This window comes from Lampetra fluviatilis, chromosome 12, assembly GCF_964198595.1.
Source record: "Lampetra fluviatilis chromosome 12, kcLamFluv1.1, whole genome shotgun sequence".
Classification (NCBI taxonomy): domain Eukaryota; kingdom Metazoa; phylum Chordata; class Hyperoartia; order Petromyzontiformes; family Petromyzontidae; genus Lampetra; species Lampetra fluviatilis.
In genome coordinates this window covers 12,391,847-12,417,156 of record NC_136286.1, presented here as the reverse complement: position 1 = coordinate 12,417,156, position 25,310 = coordinate 12,391,847, and the positions used below count along the sequence as shown (strand labels likewise).

The window sequence follows — 25,310 nt, the reverse complement described above, 5'->3', positions numbered from 1 at the left end:
ACACATGTCATCATGGGGAAAATGTGCAGCAATTCTGTCCTGTGAAACCAAATGACGCATTGGGAGGGTGATCTCAAAAAATAATTATCTCTCATATGCACTATTGAGCTTTGCTGTGTTCATTACACAAATTTAATGCGATAACTCTTTGGCACACACACATATATAGTGCACGTGTGTATGGACAGTACATGGGGACAATTTGGATGACCCCCACTGCACTACCAAGGCCACATTACCTGAGCTTGATTCCCACCCACAGCCGACATCAGCAGCAAGTTATATCTGAACCAGTCCTCCCATAGGTAGGCTCAGCCTGAAAAGAAGCCCCTACTTCAACAATGGTGGAGAGACAAAGGCGGCCAGGCATGGTGCATGCTGGTCACACATTTCTTCGTGCACCCGATTCAGCCTGAACAGGCGTTCGCTAACAGCTCTTACTCCGACAGTCTGCAGACTTTGTGGGGAATCTTTGTCCTGTGTTACAAGGGGTGGTCAATATGGAGGTCCTTTGGACGGACACACGTGTACCTTGTTCCGCTTGTCTTGATCAGGAACGCAACATGAATAATGCATCAATTTGATGATGATATCACATTCACAAAGTTTGTACATTGGCATTACTTGGGATTAAGCTCCGAGTGGTTTTCAAAACTATGCAGCGCGTGCGCGCGTGCAGCGGTGAGCACGCTGCGCTATGAACCCGGCCACCCGAGTTCGATTCCCGCACACGGCGAACACCGGTGACGATGATCTGAACCGGTCCTGGGAATTCCGCAGGTCGACTCGGCCTCAAATAAGTACCTGGTGCTATGAGTAGACATCGCCCTTGAGGAGACAAAGTGGCAGAGAATTGCCTGGGCACGCCAAGGGCATTGAAGAGGCAGTACATTCGGTGTGCATCTCACACACACACACACACCTGTTACATTTACACACCTGTTACATGCACACCTATTACATCTCACACCTGTTACATTTACACACCTGTTACATGCACACCTATTACATCTCACACCTGTTACATGCACACACCTGTTACATTCACACCTGTTACAGCTCACACCTGTTGCAGAGATGCAGGGCGAGTGCCGTTTTAGCCATGTTTGTCCACGTGTACGTAAAATTACATTGGCCACAAATTCACAATTTTCAGCTACTCGCTCACTACACTTGCCCCAATAGTCTGTTAAGGCTATCACGGGGGGGGGGGGGATCTTTGTCTTTGTCGCGTGCGTGTGCAAAGTAGAGAGTCGGACACCCCAGTGCCACACACCCTCGTAACCCGCGCACGGGGCAGTGTGGGGGGGGGGGGGTCACCGCGCTAACAGCTGTCCACATTGGGGGACGTACAGAGGACGGCGACTGTAAATAGCCCCGCTAGAGGACCACACGCGCGCATACAGCAGCTGGGTGGCTGCTGCCGCTGCTGCCGCTGCTGCTACCGCCGCTCACAGCGTGAAGAGAAGCGAATCGCGCCGGGAGGGGCGAGGAGGTGGGGAGCACACGCGAGTTGTCAGGAGACGTGACGGCACGGGGACATCGAGCGGAGGGGAGGGCAGAGGGAGATGCAGTTTCACTCGCGATCGCATCCAAACAAAAGTTTGATTTTCTAAACTAAAGTTTGATTTTCACCAGGTAAGGCCCGCTGAGCGATGTAGCTTCTTTTTTCAGAAGCGACCTGGTCATCACAAATGATAAGCTCAGCGAAGCGGCTTATCGACGTATGGCAATTGGCAGCAGACAAATCGTCTGAACGCGTGGTGATGTTGATTCTAAATGTGGAGGGGAAAAGCGGAGGGCCCAGAGAAAAATCCACGGGGAAGAGAGAGAGAGAGAGACACACGCAAACTCCACATATGCAGGCGTCAGAGTCAGGATCGAAACCACGACCTCCTGTACACCCGGCGAGGCAGTTAACATCTCGCCACGGTGGCGCCCGAGCGTTCGTTAGCTATGCACAAGGTGAGGCCCATCTCAGGTGCAGCAGCTCGTCATGATCGTCAACATGCGGGCGGCAGTGTTGCTATTCACGCAGCGGGTGGTGGTTACGAGGCCACGTCTTGCAGATAGCAGATGCGGTTTCTTGACCCGCAAATTGATTTTTTTTTATCTGCGGTCAGCGTGCAGTGGTGAATGTGGTGATCGAGAGTAGAACGACTCCACGCCGTGATTCATTTTGACGGAGGAGACATCGTCTCGTCGGGGAGCATGAACCACCACGTGGACTCCGGTCATCCTCACAGCAGTGGCTTTTTGGCTGGCCATCGAACAAAGACGGTCACTGTTGTTGCCCACTTTCATGTGCGGCCGACTGGAATGCTCTTCCTTACGATATTAGGAAACCGCTGGAGCTATCTAGAACTGATTTGTGTTCAGTTTTTTTGTCCTTCCCCGCACACCTCCGATTAGCACTGTTTGCTATTTACGGTTGCGAAAGAAGTAAAAAATACACGCATCATCGTCATCATCATCATCACCATCATTGTCATCATCATCATCACCACAGCGAGGCACTTATCTGCTCCACAATCATCTGGCCCAGCCGCCCCGATGTCAAATTATAGCTGTTGCTCTACACCAACGTCAGCCGTGCGAACAAGAAAATATTACTGTTGTTTCAGTAGAACACCCAACATTTTGTATGAGCCTACAGTGAAGTAGAAACGATGATTTTAAAGTAGTCCTTTTTTCTCGTACCCAATAATGTTTGGCATTACATTTCGGGAGCAAACTTCTAAGAGAGATAATGTATCCGAATGAGCTTTCTTATGAATAGCACCGCGGGTAATATATGGTGGTGGTATATAATTTGATGGAAGGATGGCTCCGTGAATTGATTTTTTTATGGGAAAAGAGGTCCAGAATTTAAATTCCCGCATGCGACCAGAACAGCCCCTTCTAAAACAGATGTTATATCTCATTGGGGTTGTCACTCGGATATTAATAAAATGAGAGAGAGAAAAAAGCGAGGCCCCTCTATTATAGCACACATTAATCAAATATGCATCCATCCCTTAATATTAAAGCTGTCCAGGAACAGCGTTATTGCATGGCCCCCCCATTCTCAACATCTGAACCCACATCAGACGCATACGAGGCACATGCAACGAGCGAACAGGAGGTGTCTGACGAGCGGGCTGAGCGTGCCAGTTCTGAGCCCCTCCTTGCTCAATCACAATGTTTACGGTGGCCCACGGGGCGCCAATAGAAACACCTGTGTGCTGATTACGGCCTTCTACCCCCCCCACCCTCTCTTTACTTTCTCACCGCCCAGCACCGCGAGCCTTATTGAGACAAAGCAGAACAACGAAGCCACCTTTTGGTGACGCGCTATAGCGGTGACCCCCAAAATTAACCAGTGACCCCCCCCGCATCCTTACCCCTAACCACGTGCTCCGCACCGCCCCTCCTCCCCTCACCCCGTTCCATAAATTCCTGCTCAAGCAACTGTTCCACTATTTCACTGTTCCGCTGTTCCACGACGTTGAGGCCGTGGGAGTAACGGGGTGAGCGCGCTTGCAGGATGGGCTTGCGGGTTCAGAGGCTATGCGCGGGGGGCCCCAATTTGAAGAGGCGTGTGCATGTGCGGAGATGCTGGGGGGGGGGGATTAGGGATGATAGACGAGGAGGAGGAAGGAGGAGGAGGGGGAGAGAGGGAGAGGAAATAAAAACGGTGGAGCCCGGTTGCGCTGAGACCATTACAGCGCACAGCGCTGTCACTCACACACGTGGCATTTGGCCGCACGGATCAATCTTAATACGCGAACCACAATCCTGTTTTCCTGCGTTGCCTTTAAGTGCAGTAAGCATTACTTAAATCGGGGATTCGGAGATAAGCACTGTCGTCTGGACACATCTTGCACTGAAAACTATGAATTGTTAATGGGCCATTGATAGTGTAATCCCAAGAGCATTTCATTACGATTTTAAATGTATTACTCTAACTACCATATAGATTGTCACTCTCATCATACATTCCATTACATTAAACCCGCTCTGCTTTACAGTTTGATGCAGCCACGCAAGGCGGATGAGCGCACATCCCCTCCCCCGCCCCCCTTAATGTTGCATTTCTCACGAACGCTTCATTCTCCGTGTCAGAGCGTACACTCTCTAGAGTTGCACATTTCAACGGATACAGTACCGCTGCTTCCATCTGCCATCGGCCCCTGAACGAGAGTGTAGAGTTACCATGCCATTCTACCATCGCCAATTAGATTACACGGGTCTCAGAGAGCCTCCGTTGCCTCTAATGGTGCAACGCATAATTTTGTTAGGCGACACTTTTCTAACCTTTTAGGCACCTCCACGTCTAATGCGGTCTATCACTCTTCCCTTACCGCACCCCCGTCATCTGGATCCTTCTCCAATTTGCAGCCTAACGCTTTCCTTCCTTGCTGTGCTTTTTTGCCTCCTCCAGGTCAAGGCTGGCAGACTTCATCATCAACTGCAGTCCCTCCAAAAAGTCCATCAGCGGATGCTACAACGAGAATTACGCCGCCTGTCTGCTCTCCTACACAGGGCTCATTGGTCAGGTCACATTCTTCGCTGCACAGCATTATTGTTCAGCGCAAACAAACCAAACGTACCCATCGCGAACGCTCCATGAGATCCGGCAAAGTGGTGCCGTGGCAAATTGTGTTGCCTCGCCATCAAAAGATTGTGAGGTCAAGTCCTGGTCAAGCCCCTTCGTCTCCATGGTGGTAGATAAAATGGCTCCTACTTTGTGGGGGAGGCAGTGGGGGGGGGGAGTCAACAACGATTGTCCTATGGAAAAAAAATTGTCCCCACCATAGCAATGTGGAATGTATACTACGAGCCCAGGGTGGAGATGAGTGCTCACCCCTCACCATGCTCAATCGTGAGGGAAACCGCCGGCTGTATTAATGTGCCACTATTTTACAAAACCCACCGCATCAAGTATGCAGTTTGAGGAATACAAATCGACCGTGGAACGAGGTGTTTTCATCGCAAGTAAAGCCTCGCAAAGTAGGCCTAATTGGTGGGGGTGGGGGAGAGCATGCCCAGTACACGCCTCTGTGTAGGAAACTTGATGGCAACGTGGGTTCACTTGCCAGCTTTTGTCAAACATATTCCAGTTTTTTTTCCAACAGTTAAAAACTAAAATTCGACGTTCTTCAATTAACGTGTGTGTGTGTTTTTTTATCGTAAAAATCCAAATCCCAAACGAGAACCAATCCATGGCCACCTTCTGTCGCAACGTAAGTAGCCAACCGTGTTAATCGGAGGTGCAGGGGATAGACAACACGGCTCAACACAAACATAAAACAAGCCAAGTTGGCATCTGTGTATTCAGCGTTGCCACCTAGTGTCCTGCTGCCTAGGCTACAGTCTCTCCACTGAGAAAAGCTTTTGTTTTAACAAGCCACGGACACACGTTTTTGTTAATTAATTAAACATTCCTTGTGTTATTGAAATTACAAAATTGCTACGTGATCACACGTTGTTACTCGGTAATGTAAATCTTGATTCCAATCACTCCCGATGGTCATTGGATTCTGCTGCTGAGAAACGATGAATGGGACAGCGCGGATCAGATGCGACCACCTATTCGATCACCTGTTCCACCACCGCCAATTCGATCACCTCCTATTCCTATTCTGGTAGCGATGAAATTGGATGCGACCCAATCCCATCGCACACTCAAAGCGTGCACGCCTCCAAACTGCAAACAGCATTCGGTTTTTTCATGTTCGCAAGCCATTGACCCCGGAAGCATGGCCCAATGTTCCCACAACTTCAGAATAAGCAATTAGTGCATTAAGTGCCTCTCAAGGCAGCTGTGAAAGCCTACTCCAGGAATACTTATCGTGCGACTACTAAGCATGGCGATCGTTGATTTCATACGTAGGTTCTCCAACAATGACGAACCCCAGAAATCCTCGGTTCATCGGAGTTATTATTTAGAGGCGCTATACGTACAGCAAAAACATTTAGGGTCTCTGCAATTTTTTGCCAAATTTCGGACCTTTAATAAATAGGGCATGATTGACATATAGTTTGTTTGTGGCAATTGTCCACGTGTACCTTAAATATAGTTTGTAAAAAAAAAATGTAGTTCAATTGCAAACTGTTTTTTCTACTTTCAAATTAACCTAGTCGGGACAACAATAATGAAATGTTATAATTATATTTGAAAGTACAGAAGTATTGCACGTTCACGTAAACTACTGACCATTTTGACACGTGGTCTAAATTTCCCGCAATTTTCTTGAATGCCTAAGTTTAATGCTTCGCATTTAAAATAACAGTCTTAGTATTTTTCTTTCAAATGATATTTGCGCTTGAGACTCCACGAGATGAAATACTCACGAAAAAAAACTGTAATAAAAAAAAACTCCACCGTCCACTCAATTGGTTTCATCGACTGAGCAATTACGCCAAGTTACTTTATGAAATCCTTAAGAATTATTATTCAGCTTAATGGAAATGATTCAGCGAGCGCTTATTTAAGTAATTATACAGGAAAATACTTTCAATTGACTCATCATACTTTCTTTAAAATAAGCTTAACTTTGTTTAGAGTAATTCATGCTTCTGCAGATTAAAATGTAGTTCTCTCATGAGAAAAAAAAGGACAGACTGCAGGCATTTGTGAAGAGCTGTTACGGATAAATTCCAGGACAAGCACATTCCTGCAAATACCCGAGATGGTGCATAAATTATGTACACGATGTGTATAACATACAGTGGGGAGCGGTAGTACAATGGTTAGCGCGCTGCGCTGTGAACCCAGAAAACCGGGTTTGATTCCTGCTCACAGTCAACACCAGTGACGATTATCGAAACCGGTCCTGGGCCTCCCCTAAGTCATATCAGCCTCAAATGAGTACCTGGTGCGGTGTGTAAACATTGGCACTCTGGTGACAAAGTTGGCCGGGCGTGGTGCCAGCCTTCATCGGTGCTCGCGAACAACACTTGCTCCTACAGTCTGTTAAGGCTATCGGGGGAATTTTTGTCTTGTGCGACATTATATTAAACGCCTGTTTGAGGTATGCTGTGGGTAGAGTGCTCAACTCACAATCTGAAAGGTTGCAATGTGAAACCCTGGTCAAGGGGTCCCACTCAGCACATCATCCATGCGGGGTGACTAAAGTGAGTAGAACATTGCGGAAGGTCAACCCGTAGCTGTAATTTGAGACTGCCACGGGTCCACGAATGCAGATTAGCACCACCCGCTGGGCTCGCGTGAGCAATGAATGTGTTTTTATTTTACTTGACACGCACAGAAGGATACTCCAGTGGTTATAATTGGTACGGTTTGAAGGCCAATCAAGCAACATCAATGTGCTATTAGGCAGGCCCATTGCCCAAAACGTCGCCTATTTTTAATATATTATTTTTAAGATCACGGTGTTATTGACGAATGTGTTTTAGATTTTTTTTTTTAGTTTTTAATCAAGAAGTATGTGTTAATTGTACAGCGAATTTGAATCCGAAGGGAAAGCTAGCTCATAATCTATAGTGAGGAAATCGGTTAACAACAAATCTTCGCCGTCTGATAATTGATTATCGTAGTGGGGTTCTGCGCCCGTGTTTTGACGAGTGGTGGCCAATACCGCAGCCAAACATTGGGGAGGCAATTATCGCCAATTACTGACGTTTCCACATTTTCCCTAGAAGTTTCCCTATCGCTCAGCATCCTTTTTTTTGTTGTTGCCAGAACAGGAGACATTGCCCTCCGCTAAACGGCTCAAGGCGCCCGCTCAAGTACTTAATGGTGGTGATGTTGGAACGGCCACTCCGCCTGAAGGGGCGAGCGAGCGTGTGGGAAATAAAGTGGGGGGAGGCTGGGGGTGGGGGGAGTGGTCGGGGGGTGGAGGGGGTTGAGATTGGGGGGAGTTGGGAGGGAGTGGTGGAGGGGTGTGGAGAGTAGGGGGTAGGGAGTGGGGTGGGGGGAAGTTGGAGGGGGGTGTTTGGGGGAGTGGGGGTTGGGGGGAGTAAGTAATGGTAGGGGAGTGGGGGTTGGGGGGAGTAGGGGTGGTGGGGGAGTGGGGAGTTGGGGGGGAGTGGGGAGTTGGGGGGGGGTGGGGAGTTGGGGGGGGAATTGGGGGGGGAGTTGGGGGAGGAGTTTGGGGGGAGTTGGGGGGGGGGAGTTGGGGGGGTGGGGAGTTGAGGGGGTGGGGAGTTGAGGGGGTGGGGAGTTGAGGGGGTGGGGAGTTGGGGGGGGGAGTGGGGAGTTGGGGGGGGGGTGGGGAGTTTAGGGGGTGGGGAGTTGGGGGGGGGTGGGGAGTTGAGGGGGTGGGGAGTTGAGGGGGTGGGGAGTTGAGGGGGTGGGGAGTTGGGGGGTTACAGCGGTGAGCGCTGCGCTGCTGCGCTACGAACCAGAGACGAGTTCGTTTCCCGCTCACGGCCACCAACACCGTTGACGATTATATTATCGGAACCGGACCTGAGCCTCCCCTAGGTCGACTCAGCCTCAAATGAGTACCTGGTGTGGTGTGATTAGGGGTAGGTGTGCAGTGGTCTTGGCTTTCTGTAGCCCCGATCGGTGAGTGCTGGGTGAGGAGTACGGGGAGAGCCACTTTCTCTTGAGCAGCTCTCAGTCACGGCTCAGCTCTCGAAGCGAGGTTCACATCGACCTCAGAGGCCCCTTGACTCGGACGGGGGGGGGCTCCTTCCCCAAATCCAAACAATTAAAACAGTCTTCAGTCCTCTTCTTGGGCGCCGTTTTCCCCCGAACCCCGACACCGATCTCCACACTTTGCTGGCTTGCCACATGGCGCTGCAGCAAAGTCAAACAACGGCCACGACACTTTGGTGGCGAGCGACGATTTGGGGGCAGTCATATCGCTGTTTGTCCATTTGCTTGCTTGAGTTGTCGCCACACACACACACAAAATCGCTCGCATGACAACCATTTTAAAATCCTTTATATTAAGTTCACTTGCTTGCTTGCGCGCTTACGACCGTGCAAATCTTTCGGTCGTTTTTTAACCCACTTCCCGTGATCCAATCGAGCTGACATTTTGCACACAGACTCGTGCGTGACAATTTATTTTCGTGAATTTTTGTTTCTAAATTTTACACTTTTTAGGAAAAAATACATTTCATATTTAATTTAAAATACAAATGTGATAAAAATGAAACTCTTACTCAAGAAAAACAGAAATGAACAATAAAATAAAACCGATGCCATGCATATAAAGGATTTATAGTGAAAAACTTTGTTTTTACGGGTTAATTTTTTGCCCTTCTTCCCTTTCGGTTTACCCGAGGGCTTAAACGTAAAAAGTAAAAATGTCTACTCGACAGACCTGCTCTCCACCTGAGGACGGCTGCTTGCGTTGTGGCCGAAACGTCGTGAGAATTATTTTATTATGTTTTATTTGTATTATTTTATTATTTCCCTTCTACGTGACTTTACCGAAAGAACCAAGAAGATGAATCCCTGCAGTCACGAAAGAAGCTTTAAATCGAAAAATGTTCCACAGCGTTACGATGTTAACTTTAATCACCGTGTGACAGGAGGGAGCTCGTGCATGCTCGTGGTATTCACGCACGCGTGCATATCTCTGCCCGTGATTTGAGCAGGTTACTCATCATACAGCAGCTGCCAATAGCACTACTGTACATGATTGATGCATTTTGAACGAGAGTCTTACCCTCAAAAGTGATGAAGGTAGTCGTTCAATTTGAACAAAATACAGTTCTGCCGAGTCGACATTTACAGCCATTCTCTTGGCTCCTGGACAGAGAATGAAGAAACATGGCAGTCAGTAAACATGGTGCCAAGGTTTACAAAGAGTAGGATATCTTCCTCGGGTGTGGGAAAGGCAGCGGGGCCACATTGCGCCGACTGGAGGTTTGAGACATCGTGGCCTGGCCGCTGTGATGGGGGCCGCAGGGAGGCTCACATCAACCATGGCCTGGGTGCGATTCCTGACTCTGGCGTTTATTCCCGTGCGGAGTTTGTGTTATTCTCTCTCTCTCTGTCTCCCTGTCCTGCCATCGCTAAACAAGACGTGCAACATTGATTTGAAGCTTTCTACCTACGTGACGTTGCCGAAAGAACCAAAGACGTACAACCTAACCGGCAGCGGCCAAACTTCCCATTTGCCGAAACAATTTCCTGAAAATGACTCATTTGGGATCACACGCACAGCAGCAACATCGCCCCCTACTGTGATATCCGAGCAGGACCCTCAAGAAAAAGAGTCTCGAGACTCGAGTAAATCAGAGTAAATTTTAAAAAAACACGCACACAAACATTTTCCTGTAAAAATTATCTATTAAAAAAGCGCAACACATTTAGCAATCGAAATTCTAGCGGAGCAGCAGTAGCGTGCACTTAACCAATGCCTTTGTTCATTGTTGAGTTCCACGGTGAAAAAAAAAATCAAACATCAGCGCCGTCGTAATCCGCTTGAGGAAAAGTCGCAATATAAGCAACGTGCTGGCTAATTTACGCGCTTGTAAAGATGAATGGAAAAAAATGTCCCCGCTGACGTGGGCTTTTTATTTTTATCACAACGTGCATTTCTGTTTGGAGCACGTTGGGAAATATTGCTTGTAATTACCGAGTTAGTAAACGTTCTCTTCCTGCTTCCTCATAGATTGTTTTGGTGCGGCGAGAAAACCACTCTTGCTTAAATAGTTTATCCGACGATAAAGTGGAATCTTAAACATCTGCACTTTCATCAGCGGGACGTAATGGTTTACACCCATCTTTATTAAAGCAGTTATTTATTGCTTACTGTCGACTCATCCTCGGTTGTGAGGATGATAATAGCATTTCATGATGTAGAGGACATTGTGCTTGCTCATATTATTACAGATGATAAGTAGTCATATTTCACGGTAATTTGTGACGGTGGAAGAGCGGTGGAGTGGTTCGCGCACTGCAATGTGAACCCCGGTGAACTGCGTGGTTCCAGGTCACGATTATAACATCAGTGGCCTGGGACCCATCCTTCACCTGTCCACACGAACCACAATAGTGAAGTATGGTCAAACAACCTCCAAGGCCGACACTGGGAGGGAAGGCTTCTTCCAGCAGTGGATTGACAAATGCTTCTCGTTGATTGTTTATTATTTAATAGATGGTTAATTGATAGTGGATGACCGAGGTGGTTATGATTAATAATGTTTATTTTGTTAATTTGTTAGTAAACACAGTGAATACAGGTTTACGGTCATGGTGAAGAGAACGCAAACATGATGATGAAATAAAAAAAAATGTAATTAATTGACACATTAATAAAACGGTCAACGATGAACTTGGCTTTGCATGACGGCAACCACGATTCCTGAACGGCAATGTCACCCGCGCTTCTCATCAAAGTCATCATCGTCGTTGTCGCGGCGACGGTGAACGGCAGGGGTGCAACGCTCCATCGCTTCATCAATTCACAGCGATTCTTCAGAATCAGAATATTTATTGCGACTGGAGGAATCCGATGAGCTGTAAAGCTCTTTATCACAGATGTCCAGTAGGGGCAACTCAGAATGTTACAACGACAACCAATAAAAAAAAACACGATTCTTAAGATAATTGGTTTTTTACCCTTCTATCTGGCAACAAAACTGACACCTTTTTACAAGGAGTCATGTTTGCATAGACCACAATACCTGCAGCCATAATGCAAACTAAAAACATAACTCTGATAATATATGCACTGTCCTTGAAGTTGATTGGTCCACACCCGAGACAGCTTTCCAATCAACTTCAAGGACAGTGCATATATTATCAGAGTTATGTTTTTTGTTTGCATTATGGCTGCAGGTATTGTGGTCTATGCAAACATGACTCCTTGTAAAAAGGTGTCAGTTTTGTTGCCAGATAGAAGGGTCAAAAAACAATTATCATAATTTTTTACTGGCAAATGAGGTTCCAATGGTGTAAACGATTCTTAAGCTCACGACACCCACAACAACCCTGCATTGTGCCAAAAGCATTGCGTCGGTAGGGTGGGAGTGGAGGTGTGGGGGGGGGGCAGAGCCGGCCCTAGACCTTTGGGGGCCCTAAGCAAAATTTGGTTGGAGGCCGTTTGACCGTTTTAAGTAAGGCCTACTAGCTAGCAGTGACTCTAGGGGGCCCTCTGCTGGCCACGGGGCCCTTTGCAATTGCAAGGGTCGCTTAGTGGCTTGGCCGGCTCTGTGGGGGGGTAGTACCCTTGGGCCCCCCTGCATGCTGACTTGCCGCACATGTCGTGTCTCGCGACGCAGGCACCGTGATGACGCCCAACTACGTGGACACGCAGAGCGCCGCCGCCGTGTCCCCGTGGTGCTCGTGCGGCAGCAGCGGCAACGACCGCGAGGAGTGCGACAGGCTGCTCAAGCTCTTCACCGACAACCCCTGCCTGAGTAAGCACCGCACGCACATCATCATCACCACCACCATCATCACCATCACGCACCGTACACTGAACCACTGTGGCCTGCGCTCCGTCAACTGGGCAGGAACAGCAAAACGTTGCCGACTGCCTCCTGAACGAGCATGGCTGGCAGACCTCGACATTCGCATTTAGCTACTGAACGTAGTGCGTAAGAATAGAATCGCCACCATCATCAATCATCATCATCTGTCATGATCACTCCACTGCTGGATGGAGGCCTCCTCCCCCACCCCCCCCCAAGCCACCATCGCCACCTGTCACAATCCCGCAAGGCAACCACCCATCCAGCACCTGCTGAACCAATCTCATCGCACAATCTCGGACAGGTCCCACGTCTTGACCGCCACTCTGTTAAACGTACCCTTTCGATATTGTCCATCATCACTTCCGAACAGATCGGATGACGGCGCGTGTCATTAACCTTGCGCACGTTTGCCGATTCCACAAATTAGCTGTTGAAACTTACACGTAGGCTTCCACCACCAATACGATTCGTAATTAGTTGATTTTGGGTCAGATCATCGTGTAGGTGTACTGTTAATTCTTAACCATAGCCCTCCATCACCCAGCGACAAAGTCAATAAAATCAAGTTGTCACGTCGTGGGCAAACGTGCCGATCGATTTGGGTCTTTTTTCTGTGAACACCTGACGATGCTGGTTGTAATCTCCAGCGAAACGTCGCGTAAAATTGTCAACATTGTCGCTTGCTTTTCAATGTTCTGGTTTTGATTAAAAACCCAAAAAAAGCAATTGGCACATTTGCCTACGACGTGATAATTTAATGTATTGGCTATGTCGGATGATGGAGTGTTCTATTAAACACATTTACATAATACCTTGCAGTTTTAAATAGATTTGATTTAGAATTATAAACTCTTCAAACATTATACGGTTTGCTTTGCTTTGTGAAGGTTTCGTCTGCTACTCATTACACTTGAAAAAAAAACATTTAAATATCCACGTTCATCAATATTTTCACAGCAACAAACTACAAATCTAAATATCATGACTGCCCTTTTTCTTGTTGCAAGGCAACATCCGTGAGAATGATCGAGAGGTGTTTTCATCCAGGAATGAAAACAAATTCACGTTTGAAATAAAATACTCTGTTACTTGCATTCACGTGCACTGATCATATTTATGGACTTATAAATATGATCAACAATAAGTTCGAACACTGATATGACGTGAACTGCGCATAGTTCTGTCACAACAACAAAAAAGGTTAATTATTCTCTGTAGTGGAGTGGTGGTAGGCTGCAATCCTCAAGTCTTCCGCTTATGGAATTTGCAACAACACATAAAGAGGTTCTTAAGGAGGCAGTCACATATTGTAAGTACACAGGATTCAATTCGGCACGTCTACATAAACATCTCCGCAAAAAATGTTTCACACAAAATAAACCTCTTCCATTCCCCTGCAGGAAATAACTGCCCCTCTGTCTGCCAACATTCTTAGAGACTTGCCCAGTGCAAGCTGTACATCCATCTTGCTCACAAATGAACCCGGGGAGTTCATCACGCCGCAACTCACGTCTGCTATTGTGAAACCCCGAAATGAAATTTCCATCCCGTCGGTAGAAATCCCGCGATTATCCCCGTTATCCATTTGCAGCGTGCGCTGCATGCATGCCACGTAACATTGGTGCGGTTCAATTAATATCAACTCCCTCCGCTCCTTCCGTTCCGCCTTTCATTCACCTCGCTACAAATCGACGGCTATCCGCAGGTGCAGAAACGCGGGCGTGGGGGAAGGGGGCAGCCGGGAACATCACGTGGTTGACCTCAGGGTCAACACGCGTGTCACCCGGGTCATGTGTTGTGGAACCCAAAGAGCCCACGTTTATATTTACTCTGCAGGGCGATGACCTGGCAGCACAAATGGTGTTCTCTCGTTTCCGCGTAGCTGCAAATGACGCTGCCCCGACATCCGCACTTGAGTCCATCTTCACGGAATATGCGCGTGCAAAATGCGTCTCTTTGCGAGTCACTAAAAACTGTCCAAAGGTGTACCCCCCTCCACGTGAACAATGCACCCATTATAATTGCACTCATCACATTCTGCACCATTGTTAATGCAAATAGGTTATTATCGCGATTTAGAAAAAACAAAAACCTCCTGAGTCTCCCATTAAAGGAAAACATTCCCAGGGTTATAAACCCCATGCCAGGCTGAAAAGTACACCTACGGACAAAGTTAACAGAAGACAATTCTTGCTGTCTTGATAAAACAGTCGGTGTTTTCATACTAATACGAAATGGGTTTAGTCTCGGCGGTGTTTTTTTCTGCTGGAGAGAGCAAGTCAGCGATTGCACAGTTTCTGAAGGCAAAGTTTGTTTTCCTCGTGATAAGAGGTGCTCTATTTCATTGGGATCTCACCTGGCTCCAATTCAATAAATTAGTTAATTCGATTTGTTTAAAATCACTACAATTATCTTAAATCACATTTGAAAGAGAAGTCATTTTACACATTCATAGACGCATAACAGTTTCCAAGAACTTGATTATTCCTCATCTGTCATGTGTAAAATTCCATAAGCAATTTTCATCAGAATTTACAAGAATACAAATTTCAAGGAAAATGTATTTTAGAATCGAAATGAAATTGAAAATTGGATGCCCTCAGAAGAACATCAAATGACATTCTAATGCGTGATTTACATTACCGAATCATTAACGATCACCTATGTTTATTTCCTCAGTGGTATTTTGCATTTTTCTATTCAGTTTACTTGAGCCTTTCTCCAAAGAACATAGCCTGGGGCTATAGTAAAAATACAATCAGCCAGTGAAGTGTGATAGTACATCACAAGACGTGGCCCAAGAAATACGAATACAAAGAGAGTACATAGACGTTTCGAGAAAGTTTTGAAACCTCTTTTTGTCTGTTTATTTTTCTTGCACAACTCTACATGAGCGTTTGTGGAGCAAAAAAATGCGCATTTCGCGGCACGCTGCTAAAATAAGCGTGCATTGGAGTTCACGGCACGAGTCGATTCTTTCTTTATGTTGGTCGACGGCTCGGCTTTGTATTGTTTCCTCATTTTACTGTCGCAGCCAATTATGTTTCGTTGCTTGAACAATGTTTTCTCCGTTAGCCTAAGCGATGTAACGTGCGCACACGATCCACGTAGATTGTTCACAATCGTTTTTTTTTGCAGTGCGTTGCTCGATTATGCACGAACATTGATTCTGTGTAGATAAATCGACATGTCCGTTACTTTCCTGCCATTCTATTTGCTATTTTTTACCAGGTGTATAGGGCCCCACTGAGCTATGTGGCTCCTATTCAGAAGCCACCTGGACACAAAGATCGCTCAACAAAGTGGCTAATCACGTGGAAATGCATAGCAGACAAATTCCAGTACTGTACTCCGAACGTACGTTGATTCTAAATGTGGAGGGGAAAACCCCGGAGGGACCCAGAGAAAAAATCCACACGACCACCGTGGGAAGCACGCGCAAACTCCAAACATACAGCAGGCGTCAGGTCGAGATCAAAACCACGACCTCCTCTACACCCGGCGAGGTAGTTAACATCTCGCCACCGTGGCGCCCAAGCGTCCGTTAGCTATGCACAAGGTGAGGCCCGTCTCAGGTGCAGCAGCTCGTCATGATCGTCAACATGCGGGCGGCAGTGTTGCTATTCACGCAGCAGGTCGTGGTTACGAGGCCACGTCTTGCAGATGGCAGATGCGGTTACGAGACGCGCGAATGTAAAAAAAAAAATACGTGAAATCCACGGGGAGAGCATGCAAACTCCCCATGAACAACAGGCGTCAGGATCGAAGATCGAATCCGCGCGACCTCCTGCATAGCAGGCGATGCGGTAAACATCTCGCCGTTTCACCTCCGTGCCCTGACCTCCCGCCCCGCAGGGAACGCCATGCAGGCGTTCAGCAACGGCAGCGAGGTGTGGGCCCAGCGCGGGATGGCAGCCGCCACGGTCTCTGTGCTCTCCCCGCCCGAGCTGCCGCGAGGTCGCGACCCGCCGCAGGTGCAGGGCAAGTCCTACGTGGCCGCCGTCGACAGCGACGAAAGCGCAGACGACGCCGACAGCATCTTTGCGACCGTCGGGAACTCCATGGTGCGTGGCGGAGAGGTGTGTAGACCACCATCTTCTTCCTCCCCCCCCCATCGCTAACGTTTAGAAGCTCCGGCGTCTTCCCTTCTTCCCCCGTTCCTCAAGGTCCTTCGCGGAGTGTCGCTGAACCTGAACATTGAGCAGCAGTCCCCCACTGTTGGCCATCGTCATCGTCGTAACCGTACGGATGTTTCCATTTAATGCGTCTCCATACCAGTCAACCTCTTATCAGTGCCCCGACCTTATTACAGACCAATTCAGAACTTATTGGTCACCCCGTGCCCTTTTAAATCCCAACGTTCATCCTACGAAGTCCCATCACAAGGGAGACACACAAACAAATAGACAAAAAAATGTTCTTTTGCCCGCATTGAAACGGCCGTACGCCGTATGGACCTGACAACTAACTCCCCCTGTTCAAGAATGCGCGCTGAACCGTGTGGGTTGGCAGCGATGCGTCTCCATTCGAGTGCCACCTCCTCGTCCGCTCAGCCCGTCCGTCTATTCCTCCGGTCGTCCATTGCCTCCGTCGCCTTTCGCGAGCGTTGCCCATTGATTCCTGCTTCCCGGTGTCACTCTTCTGAAGCGATCTGCGTTCCCTCCGTCCTTCCGCTTGTTCTTCGTTCCATACTCAAGTATCTTTTCAACTGAGGAGCTGTAATAAGTAGGCTCGGCCACCAAGTTGCATGGAATACGTTTGTTTGCTTTAGCTCCTTAATTTATGCGATAGGGGTGTAGCAATATACCGGATAAATACTCATCTCCATCCTTAAGGCTTATGCTATGTGCATCAAGTAACTTTTTTTTAAAATCGATGTTGTTTTATATGTATGCAGTTTCATCAAAATGCATTGCTAATTTAACACGTGGGCTTTTGCAACAATTATTATTAATTTATTGAGTTTTCTGGCTCAGATCACATAAATGTAAGCGTGTCGTAAAACCCACGTCCACCCGGCACAGCCAATGAATAAGGTCTGTCACGTGAACAGATGCAAATGTTGCGAGTTTGCTTTCAAAACACAGCGGTGTGCTGAAGCGGTAAATACATTGGCACGTTCTGTTCACGTGACAATAACTCACTGATTGGCTGTGTCGGGTGGAGGTCGGTGTACGACACATTTACATTTACCTCCAATTAACACGGTTGGCTACGTATGGTGTGAAAAAAGTGCAATATACTGTACATATAACGTCCCTTTTGGACTCCTGGAAAGAAAACTGTACAGTGAGAAACAATATGAGACGAAAACAATATTTATCTTTGAATCTAATTGTGGCCCTGAATCGTGCGAATGAACCGAATCTTTGTGAAGGTGAATTGATTCACCTGCACGGTACAGGATTACATTAAATATAAATACATTTAAAGCCAACGTCTACCACGTGCAAACCAACATGAGACAATGTTCATCTCCAGTGGAGGACCTGGGCCATGTGGAATTTCCACATTTCCCTGCAAGAGGCTTATTTTATTCAGAGGACAACCACTATCAATTTCCATACAGGAGCGGTGCTAATTTGACCAGCCCCCCCCCACCTCAGAGGAATTGTAAATGAAGCCAGCCCTGTTCGCAAGAAAGGCCCTTTAAATATATTCTCATGATCCCGGTGAATTTGGACTCAAGGATTCGCCTCAGGTGGCCTCCAGCCTATTATGTCGGGTGTATTATTACAAATTAAAAGTAATTAAGATGAAACGTTTCATCGCTTATATAATTCACAAATTATGGTGCTGTAATTAATGTTTTTTTTCCAGACGTGATCTAGGAATGAGGCTTAATGTAACACAAATCAGTTAATTGGTGGAAATACTTTGTTGTATTACTTAAAAGACAATTTTAATTTGTGCCCGCGAATGGGTGACGATTGAGGAGAGAGAGAAAAGCGTTGCTCGATTTTATCCGCGTGCCAAGCTTATTTCCAATAAACCGTTCGCTTAATCGGATATTAAATCGCCACATCTGTTGTGTGTGCTGCGAGCTGAAAGTCATGATGGCGTGTAACATGCCCTTCCATTGCGCCACCGTTGAAGATATTGGCAGGAATGATTCGGGCCTGCTGTTTTGGGGCCATCAATACACGTGACTCGGGTGCTGTCCGCCAACACCACTGCTTACAAACAAGGCATAAGGAAAGCGATGTTAGAAATAAAGGGGGGAAAGAATTACCGCACATTTAAATGCGCATTTATATCACACGCTCGGTAGCAGTTAGGAGATATTCAAGAGGCTCCTCTGTGTGAAATTGGGAATCACAACACACCGTGTGCCTGTGTCTGCGTGTAATCATCTCTGTTCAAATTCTGTGCTTTGCGGTCATAAAATGTATGCTCAATATTACCACGACCACATGTTTCCACTATCTGACAATACCGTGATCTCACGCAATTTCACAATATGCACCACACGCACCTGGCGCGTGAAGCTTAGCTCTGCACAATGGCAGTGATGATGTATCATTCCCATCATCAACCTTACATGCAACCACCAGCCTTTTCCTTCTTAAAAAAAAAACACAGCTACACAAACAATAACTGGAAACAACTAATAAAGGCACCACGTGGGTATTGTGCGTGAGCCTTAGAGCATTGCTGGTGACACGCACCGCATTAGCATGCTGTGCCAAACATTGCCTTGATGTAAAGGTCTGCATTAGGGGAGGGATACAAATGATTGTTGCATTGAACGTACCTTGAATTGGTGGCTTGTGGATGCTGGGCGGTGATAAGTTAGAACGCCAAGGCACCTGGGGATAGTTTGTCCCGGCACGGAAATCATGGCGAGGGCTGCTGCTAATGCATATGACCCACGGAATGCAGCAAATAACTGCTAACTATTCACGTAAGCACACGTGAGGCCAAACATGCTCAATCAAACAGAAGTAGCTATTTGTCTTAATGCAGGATGTTCCAGCAAGAGGGACCCATCAAGGCTTTCATAGATAAATACAACCATTGAGTAGGTACAATTATAGTAAATCCAATGATTACGAGTATAAAAAAAATTGAGCGGATTTTTTTTCATAGAGTACCCAGTTTTATTTAATTTGACCAACTTTATACGGAGTGAACAAACTATATTGAATAGCATGCGCGCGCGCACACACGACGCATGTATTTATATTTTGCAAGTGTGTGTGCGTGTGTATATGTGCATATCAACAATTCGTCACTGTGAATGGATGATAATGCTGGACCTTGCTTTTCAATCAAAAAATTCTGTTACCCGGCGGGACCTCCCCGGCAAAGAGTCACCCACGGGGTGTGTGAAAAATTGCGCGCCCGTGTTCGCGTGCGAAGAAAGCCACTTCCAAGTGTAATAGAAATCGGCAATGTACGTCATTTTAGTTTACATTTTGAAGCGTGGAAATAGTTCGTGAATTAGCGTACAGCATGTGACACATGGTCCAGCACCTCGAAATAAAGCATTCTTTTCTGAACCGCGTTTTTCATACACCTGAACCTACGACGTATTAAACAGTTGCCCTGTGCTTTATTGTAACAATCATTTTCACTCCTCTTGATCGATGGATATAGGATGCAGCTTAAATTGTTTGCGATGCAAACAATTTAAGCTATTGGGGAGCGGTAGCGCACTCCCTTACGAATCCGGTGATCATTCGATTCCCGCTCAGGGCCAACACCAATGGCGATTATTTGAACGGGTCCTGGGCCTCCCATAGGTCGACTCAGCCTCAAATGAGTACCTGGTGCGGTGTGTAAACATGGCCACTGGGGAGACAAAGGTGGCCAGGGCGTGGTGCTGCCCACCCAGCCCCTCGTGTGCGTGCCGGCCTTCATAGGCACTTTCGCGACCAGCACTTGCAGTCTGTCAAGGCGATACAGGGGATCTTCGTATTGGATTGTAAATTAGTTTCACCTGGTTGGTCGGTCCTTATCGTGTTACGACTTTTAAATGGAACAAGTCAGTGTCATGCTTCACTGGGGTCAACATATGTTATGCCGGCACGGCACACGACAGGGTGGGTTTGCCAGCACCACGCCCGGCCGCCTTTGTCTCCCCAGTGGCGATGTTCACAGACCGCTCCAGGTACTCATTTGAGGCCGAGTCGACCTAGGGGATTTTCAAACATTCGCCACTGTTATCAGTCGTGGGCGGAAATTGAACTCGGGCCACCCGGTTTCGTTTACCACTTCGCCACGCCGACCTTTGCTTATTTATCCCGAGGCCTCCCTCCCCTCTGCGCCCCACAGCCCTCACGTCCCATCCAGTCGTGTTGTTGGCTGTTTTCGTCGTCGTTACGCTTATACATCCTTGCGCAGGTGGGGGGCAGTGTCACCCGTCGCCCCGTGCAACAGGTGACAACACTCGCGTGTCATTTGATCGGACTAACATTGAACGCAATCTACCGGCGGCCAATATTTCGTGGCCACTTGACGATGCCGCCGCTGCTGCTGCTGCTGCTGCATCTGCCACTCGATGCGGGTCCCAAACGAGCGAGCCGAGTGGCACTCCGCTCCGTTTGAAGCGCCGCTCAAATCGTCCACCTCCTGCAATCGTTGGTAACTCACGTACATCTTCAAGGGGCCATTTGAAGCCGAGCACATTGATGTCCAAAAATTGACGGATGTATCCCTTCGCGGGCCTGATGCACACCGTTGTCGGCCACGATACGTTGCGTCGTCGGTGCGTTTATGTGCAGCATACACGAGCTGTCAATTTGTTGGAATATGCAAGGAGCTTGGAGCTGCGACGATATCTTCCTGCCGAGCTGCCGTGAACGTCGGCGTCTCGTGTTTTGAGTCAGAACGCACGTCTTAGTGTTGCCAGTCGTGGGCTAGACTTTAAGTTTAAAGTAATTCTCAGACAATTTATAATTATATTTTTTATAAGTTACAAAAATCTACGCCATCATAATGGATTTTTGTTTTCTATCCCACAGGTATGAGACGTACACATAGACAAAGACGGTGTATACGCAGTCCAATATTACATTTCCCCATCGTCACCTGCATCCTGAGCACCCTTTTCAGATGCCATTTGTTTGACTCAAGCTGATAAAAGGAAGGAAGTGGCTCTTTTCACTGAGTATTCATTTTGATTATATTTGTGTGTGTGTATATATAACAAGGTTAATAGAAGAAATAAAAGTGCCAGTCGTGTGTGCACTTTGCTGTATTTGCTACATACTAACTGGTCGTGCACAGTATATGCAAGCCACAATTCCGCATGTTTGTCAACCCACTGGTAATAAAGGCCTCTACCAATGGCTTTTATTTTGTCTAAAAGGCCTCAGAAAGTTGGAAGGCACATAAAGTAGGCAGCTACTCTCGACAAACAACGCAATGGGGCGTGTGGCATCCCTCTTCAAGTGAATGGAGAGGCAGGCGGCACACATTGCGTTGCCATGGAGACGATGATGGGGAAACAACATGGCTGCCCACGCTGTCCAACAGCCAGCTGCCACCTCTGTCCCCACACCTGTGTGGCAAAGTCAAAATCTTCCACGAAATCTTCTTGCACCTGGTTGTCGAACATTCCAGGCGGTCGCTGCCACGGCTCGTACACTGGACTTGCAATCCGCAGGTCGCCGGTGCGATGTGATCTCCCGGCGTGGCAGGTGGAATCGACGGTGCAGGCTTCTTAAATCCCTCCGGCCTCTGTCCACACGCAGCAGCCTAAATGGGTCCACGGCAGTTTTATCGGCAGGTCGCATGCGGTGCGGTAAAGCGTGGGGTGTTGCTACCTCTTCCTAAATGTCTGACCAGCGTGGAAGAGTAGACCAAATACTCTCCATAGAGCTTACTCTCATCGAGGACCTTCCATTAGCAGTGGCGCAAACAAGTAACTGCAGGGCTGCACCTTTACCTTTTTTTTACATTACAATACAAATGTCGACCCACGTGCATTTCCACTCGTTTCTGGCGTGTAAATTGCGCAATCCCTGGTGGACCTCGTGCCTTTTTGCTCCAAGCGTCGTAATTGGACATCTGTAAAAAAAAAAGAGGAGCTTCATAGCTCATCGGATTTCTCCAGTATAAATAAATGTTCTGATTCTGATTCCGCAATTCTCTCTCCCCCTTCGGCAGCCTCGAGAGTCGGCAGGCTCCCAGGGGTCGCGCGGCAGCGCCGACCAGAAGCAGCAGTCTCAGTCGGCGCAAGCAACGTCCCCGCAGGGAGGGAGCGCGCCCCAGGGCCCCCACGGCAGCCCCCTTCACCTGCTCCTCCTGCTGCTGCCGCTGCTCACGCTGATCCTCACCTCCTCTCCGCTGCTGCCCTGCGCCTGAGCGACGGAGCCTCCGCGCGGAAGGGGAACGCCGCGCGTGCACGTGCGTGCGGGCGAGCCGTCTCGCCAAAAACTCGCTTCCCCCCCCCTTCGCGCCGCCACCGCCACGTTCAAAATAATCACGCCAATGTGTTCGCGAGGGAATGCCGGAAGATGGGATGGAGGCGAGTTGCGCGCGAAAGGAACGAGGATTTTCTTTTTTTTTCAAGGAGGAGGAAGATGAAGAGGGAAAGTTAACTCGAGTCAAACTGCTGTTGACATCGAAGCGGTGTTTTTTTGGAAAAGGACAAAAAAATGGAAAGGCAAGCGGCAAAAAATGCTCGCCGACTTTCGAAGGCTGGGGGGGGGGGGATGTTTGAAGAAGGTAAAATGAAGAGGAAAAGCATCAAAATCTGACTCGTGTTGGGAATCTCTGCGCTGTCACTTGACCGAAATGGATTTAAGATGTTGGGACTCCTAACAGGACGTGCCAGGCTAAAATCTTCTTTTCTCTAATCCCAAAGTTGTTGGGGGGAAAAAATACGATTAGTTTGAAGGTTGCAAAGTCCACAGTTTGGTATCTCCGGATGCTTCGTTGGTGCACATTGGCGGACACCAAAATCACGTGACAGTCATCCCCCCAACGCATGGACCCAGTGACTTCAAGGAGGTCTTGAGCGATATTCTGGGCCACATGATTAATACAGTTCAATGGTGACTGGATGGGGTGGCCCCTATCACGGTGGTTGCAGCTGTATAACACCCAGCGTTTCTCGACCACTCCGGCTGCTGTGCCATCGAAAGCGGAGGCTGAGAATCCACAAGTTTTTTTTTCTTTTTTAACAACAGAGGAAAACCAAGGTGGTGTGGTAACATGGTAACACACACACAGACACACAGACTAGACATTCTCTTCAAGTGTGTCGCAGGACATTTTCATTCTGGTTGCTCCTTCACCGTTCATGTTTTAAAACTTTGGAACTTTAAATGTAGGAAATATCCCACGTGAAGGTTTTACGTTATTACATGTCGCTATTGTGTATTCCTCCACATTGCATAGATGGACAGGGTCACAGTGTGGAGGATTGTATAAAATTAATAAAGTATGGATCAATTAAAAAAAAATACTGGGATAATTCCCAACGTAACACCTCTTGACTCTGGTCATATCGTATTAGCATCGAAAACGTAATTTAATAAAAAAAAACATTGCTAATATTACATGCATTATGGATGAGTGAATCATGGTATAATGTGAGGGCACAGTATGTCACAGGGTGGTAACACCAACTACTTTACGATGTGTTGATTTTTGTCCGAATGAGCTTATCCATTCCCTGTTTAAGAGTAAAGTTTTAAAAGTGACCGAACTAAACCCCCTTGCTGTCAAAGCAAGCTCGTCAAGCCAGGCGGGTTCCTTCAGTAAAGTAATTTTGACGCGATTGAAAATTGAATCCACTGATATCACGTAGGTGTGTACAATAACTGCATTCCTGTTTCAAGTTTTATTTTGTTATACATATGTGCTATTTCCTGTATGAATGCATACAATCTTAAGTCGAAATATGTAACGTCATAATTATTTGATATCACAAATGATAAAGGTTGGGGCGGGGGGAATGTAGATTTATTAAGTTTACTTTGCTTTATGGTACATATTTTAAGCCTAACCAGAAAACTAATTTTAAAGTGGTATTTAATTTTCGTTAGTGCTTCATTTTCCCACAGTTGTTCGTCTCAAGCTTGAAATCATAATAGAATTTTGTTTTTGTTACTTCAAAGACCAATTTATGTAAAAATGAAAATAATCAGAAGACAAAAAAAAAACACATTCTGTCGATGTCTATGTTTTATGCTGGTGTCTTTTGTGAAATCAGAAAGTAAAATTCAAGATCAGTCCACGACAGGAGTGATTTTCTTTCCATTCGCACGATAAACGCATCACGACTTGATCGCGGATAACAAAAGTAAATTCATTATCCCGTATAACATTTGTAGGATTCATATTATTTCGCGAGTATGGCTGGCTAAACCACAGGCATTATTGCTAAATCATCTAGTAGCCAGTGTAATATTCTAATTCATCATTGTAAGCATATTTACATAGAAAGAATCATTTGAATTCACTGAATAAGCACCGGTAATTTTAATAACCAGACACAGATACACAATACCTATTTACTAGGTGAGTAGCAATGGTTTGGATAAGAATTGGATACAGTCTGAATTTTTTTAATCATGAGATTTGGATCAGATAACCGGAGCATGGGTCTGTAAGAACGTGACCTCATCAACACAAGCCGTTGTCATGATTGGCAATTCAGCTGATCAGATAGACAATATTTTTTTTGTAACTATAATGAAATTCATAATGTACTTACATATACAGTGTTTAGTACTACAAACAGGCCTGATACGTTTGAAGAGGTGCGCGTACCCACATTTAAGTCCACAACTCGTGTTCTGCCCGTCGATTCGCTGTGCTGTAACCATTTATACGTGCAAAAGTAGACCAAATGCCCTCTGGAGTTTGCTCTTCTAGTGGAGGCCCTTCCTCCAGCACTGATGTGAGCAAGTAATTTGCGGAGTCGCACCTTTAGCTTAACCGTACATTGAAAAACGTTGCTTATCTCC

General features: G+C 47.0%; 1 protein-coding gene across 2 annotated transcripts in view; it reads left to right on the top strand.

Annotated features, from left to right (window-relative positions):
- LOC144935193 (GDNF family receptor alpha-4-like) overlaps positions 1-24,452 on the top strand; it is a 50,328-nt gene extending 25,876 nt beyond the window's left edge. The window contains exons 5-8 of one of the 2 annotated variants that reach the window (XM_078861678.1): positions 4,424-4,533; positions 12,193-12,330; positions 16,243-16,451; positions 22,501-24,452. In XM_078861678.1, the coding sequence (XP_078717804.1) occupies positions 4,424-4,533; positions 12,193-12,330; positions 16,243-16,451; positions 22,501-22,698 (655 nt within the window). In that variant the 3' untranslated portion in view covers positions 22,699-24,452. Of the gene's footprint in view, positions 1-4,423; positions 4,534-12,192; positions 12,331-16,242; positions 16,467-22,500 lie in introns of both variants that reach the window. The other variant, XM_078861677.1, reaches the window with a different exon arrangement.
- Positions 24,453-25,310: the final 858 nt, after the last annotated feature.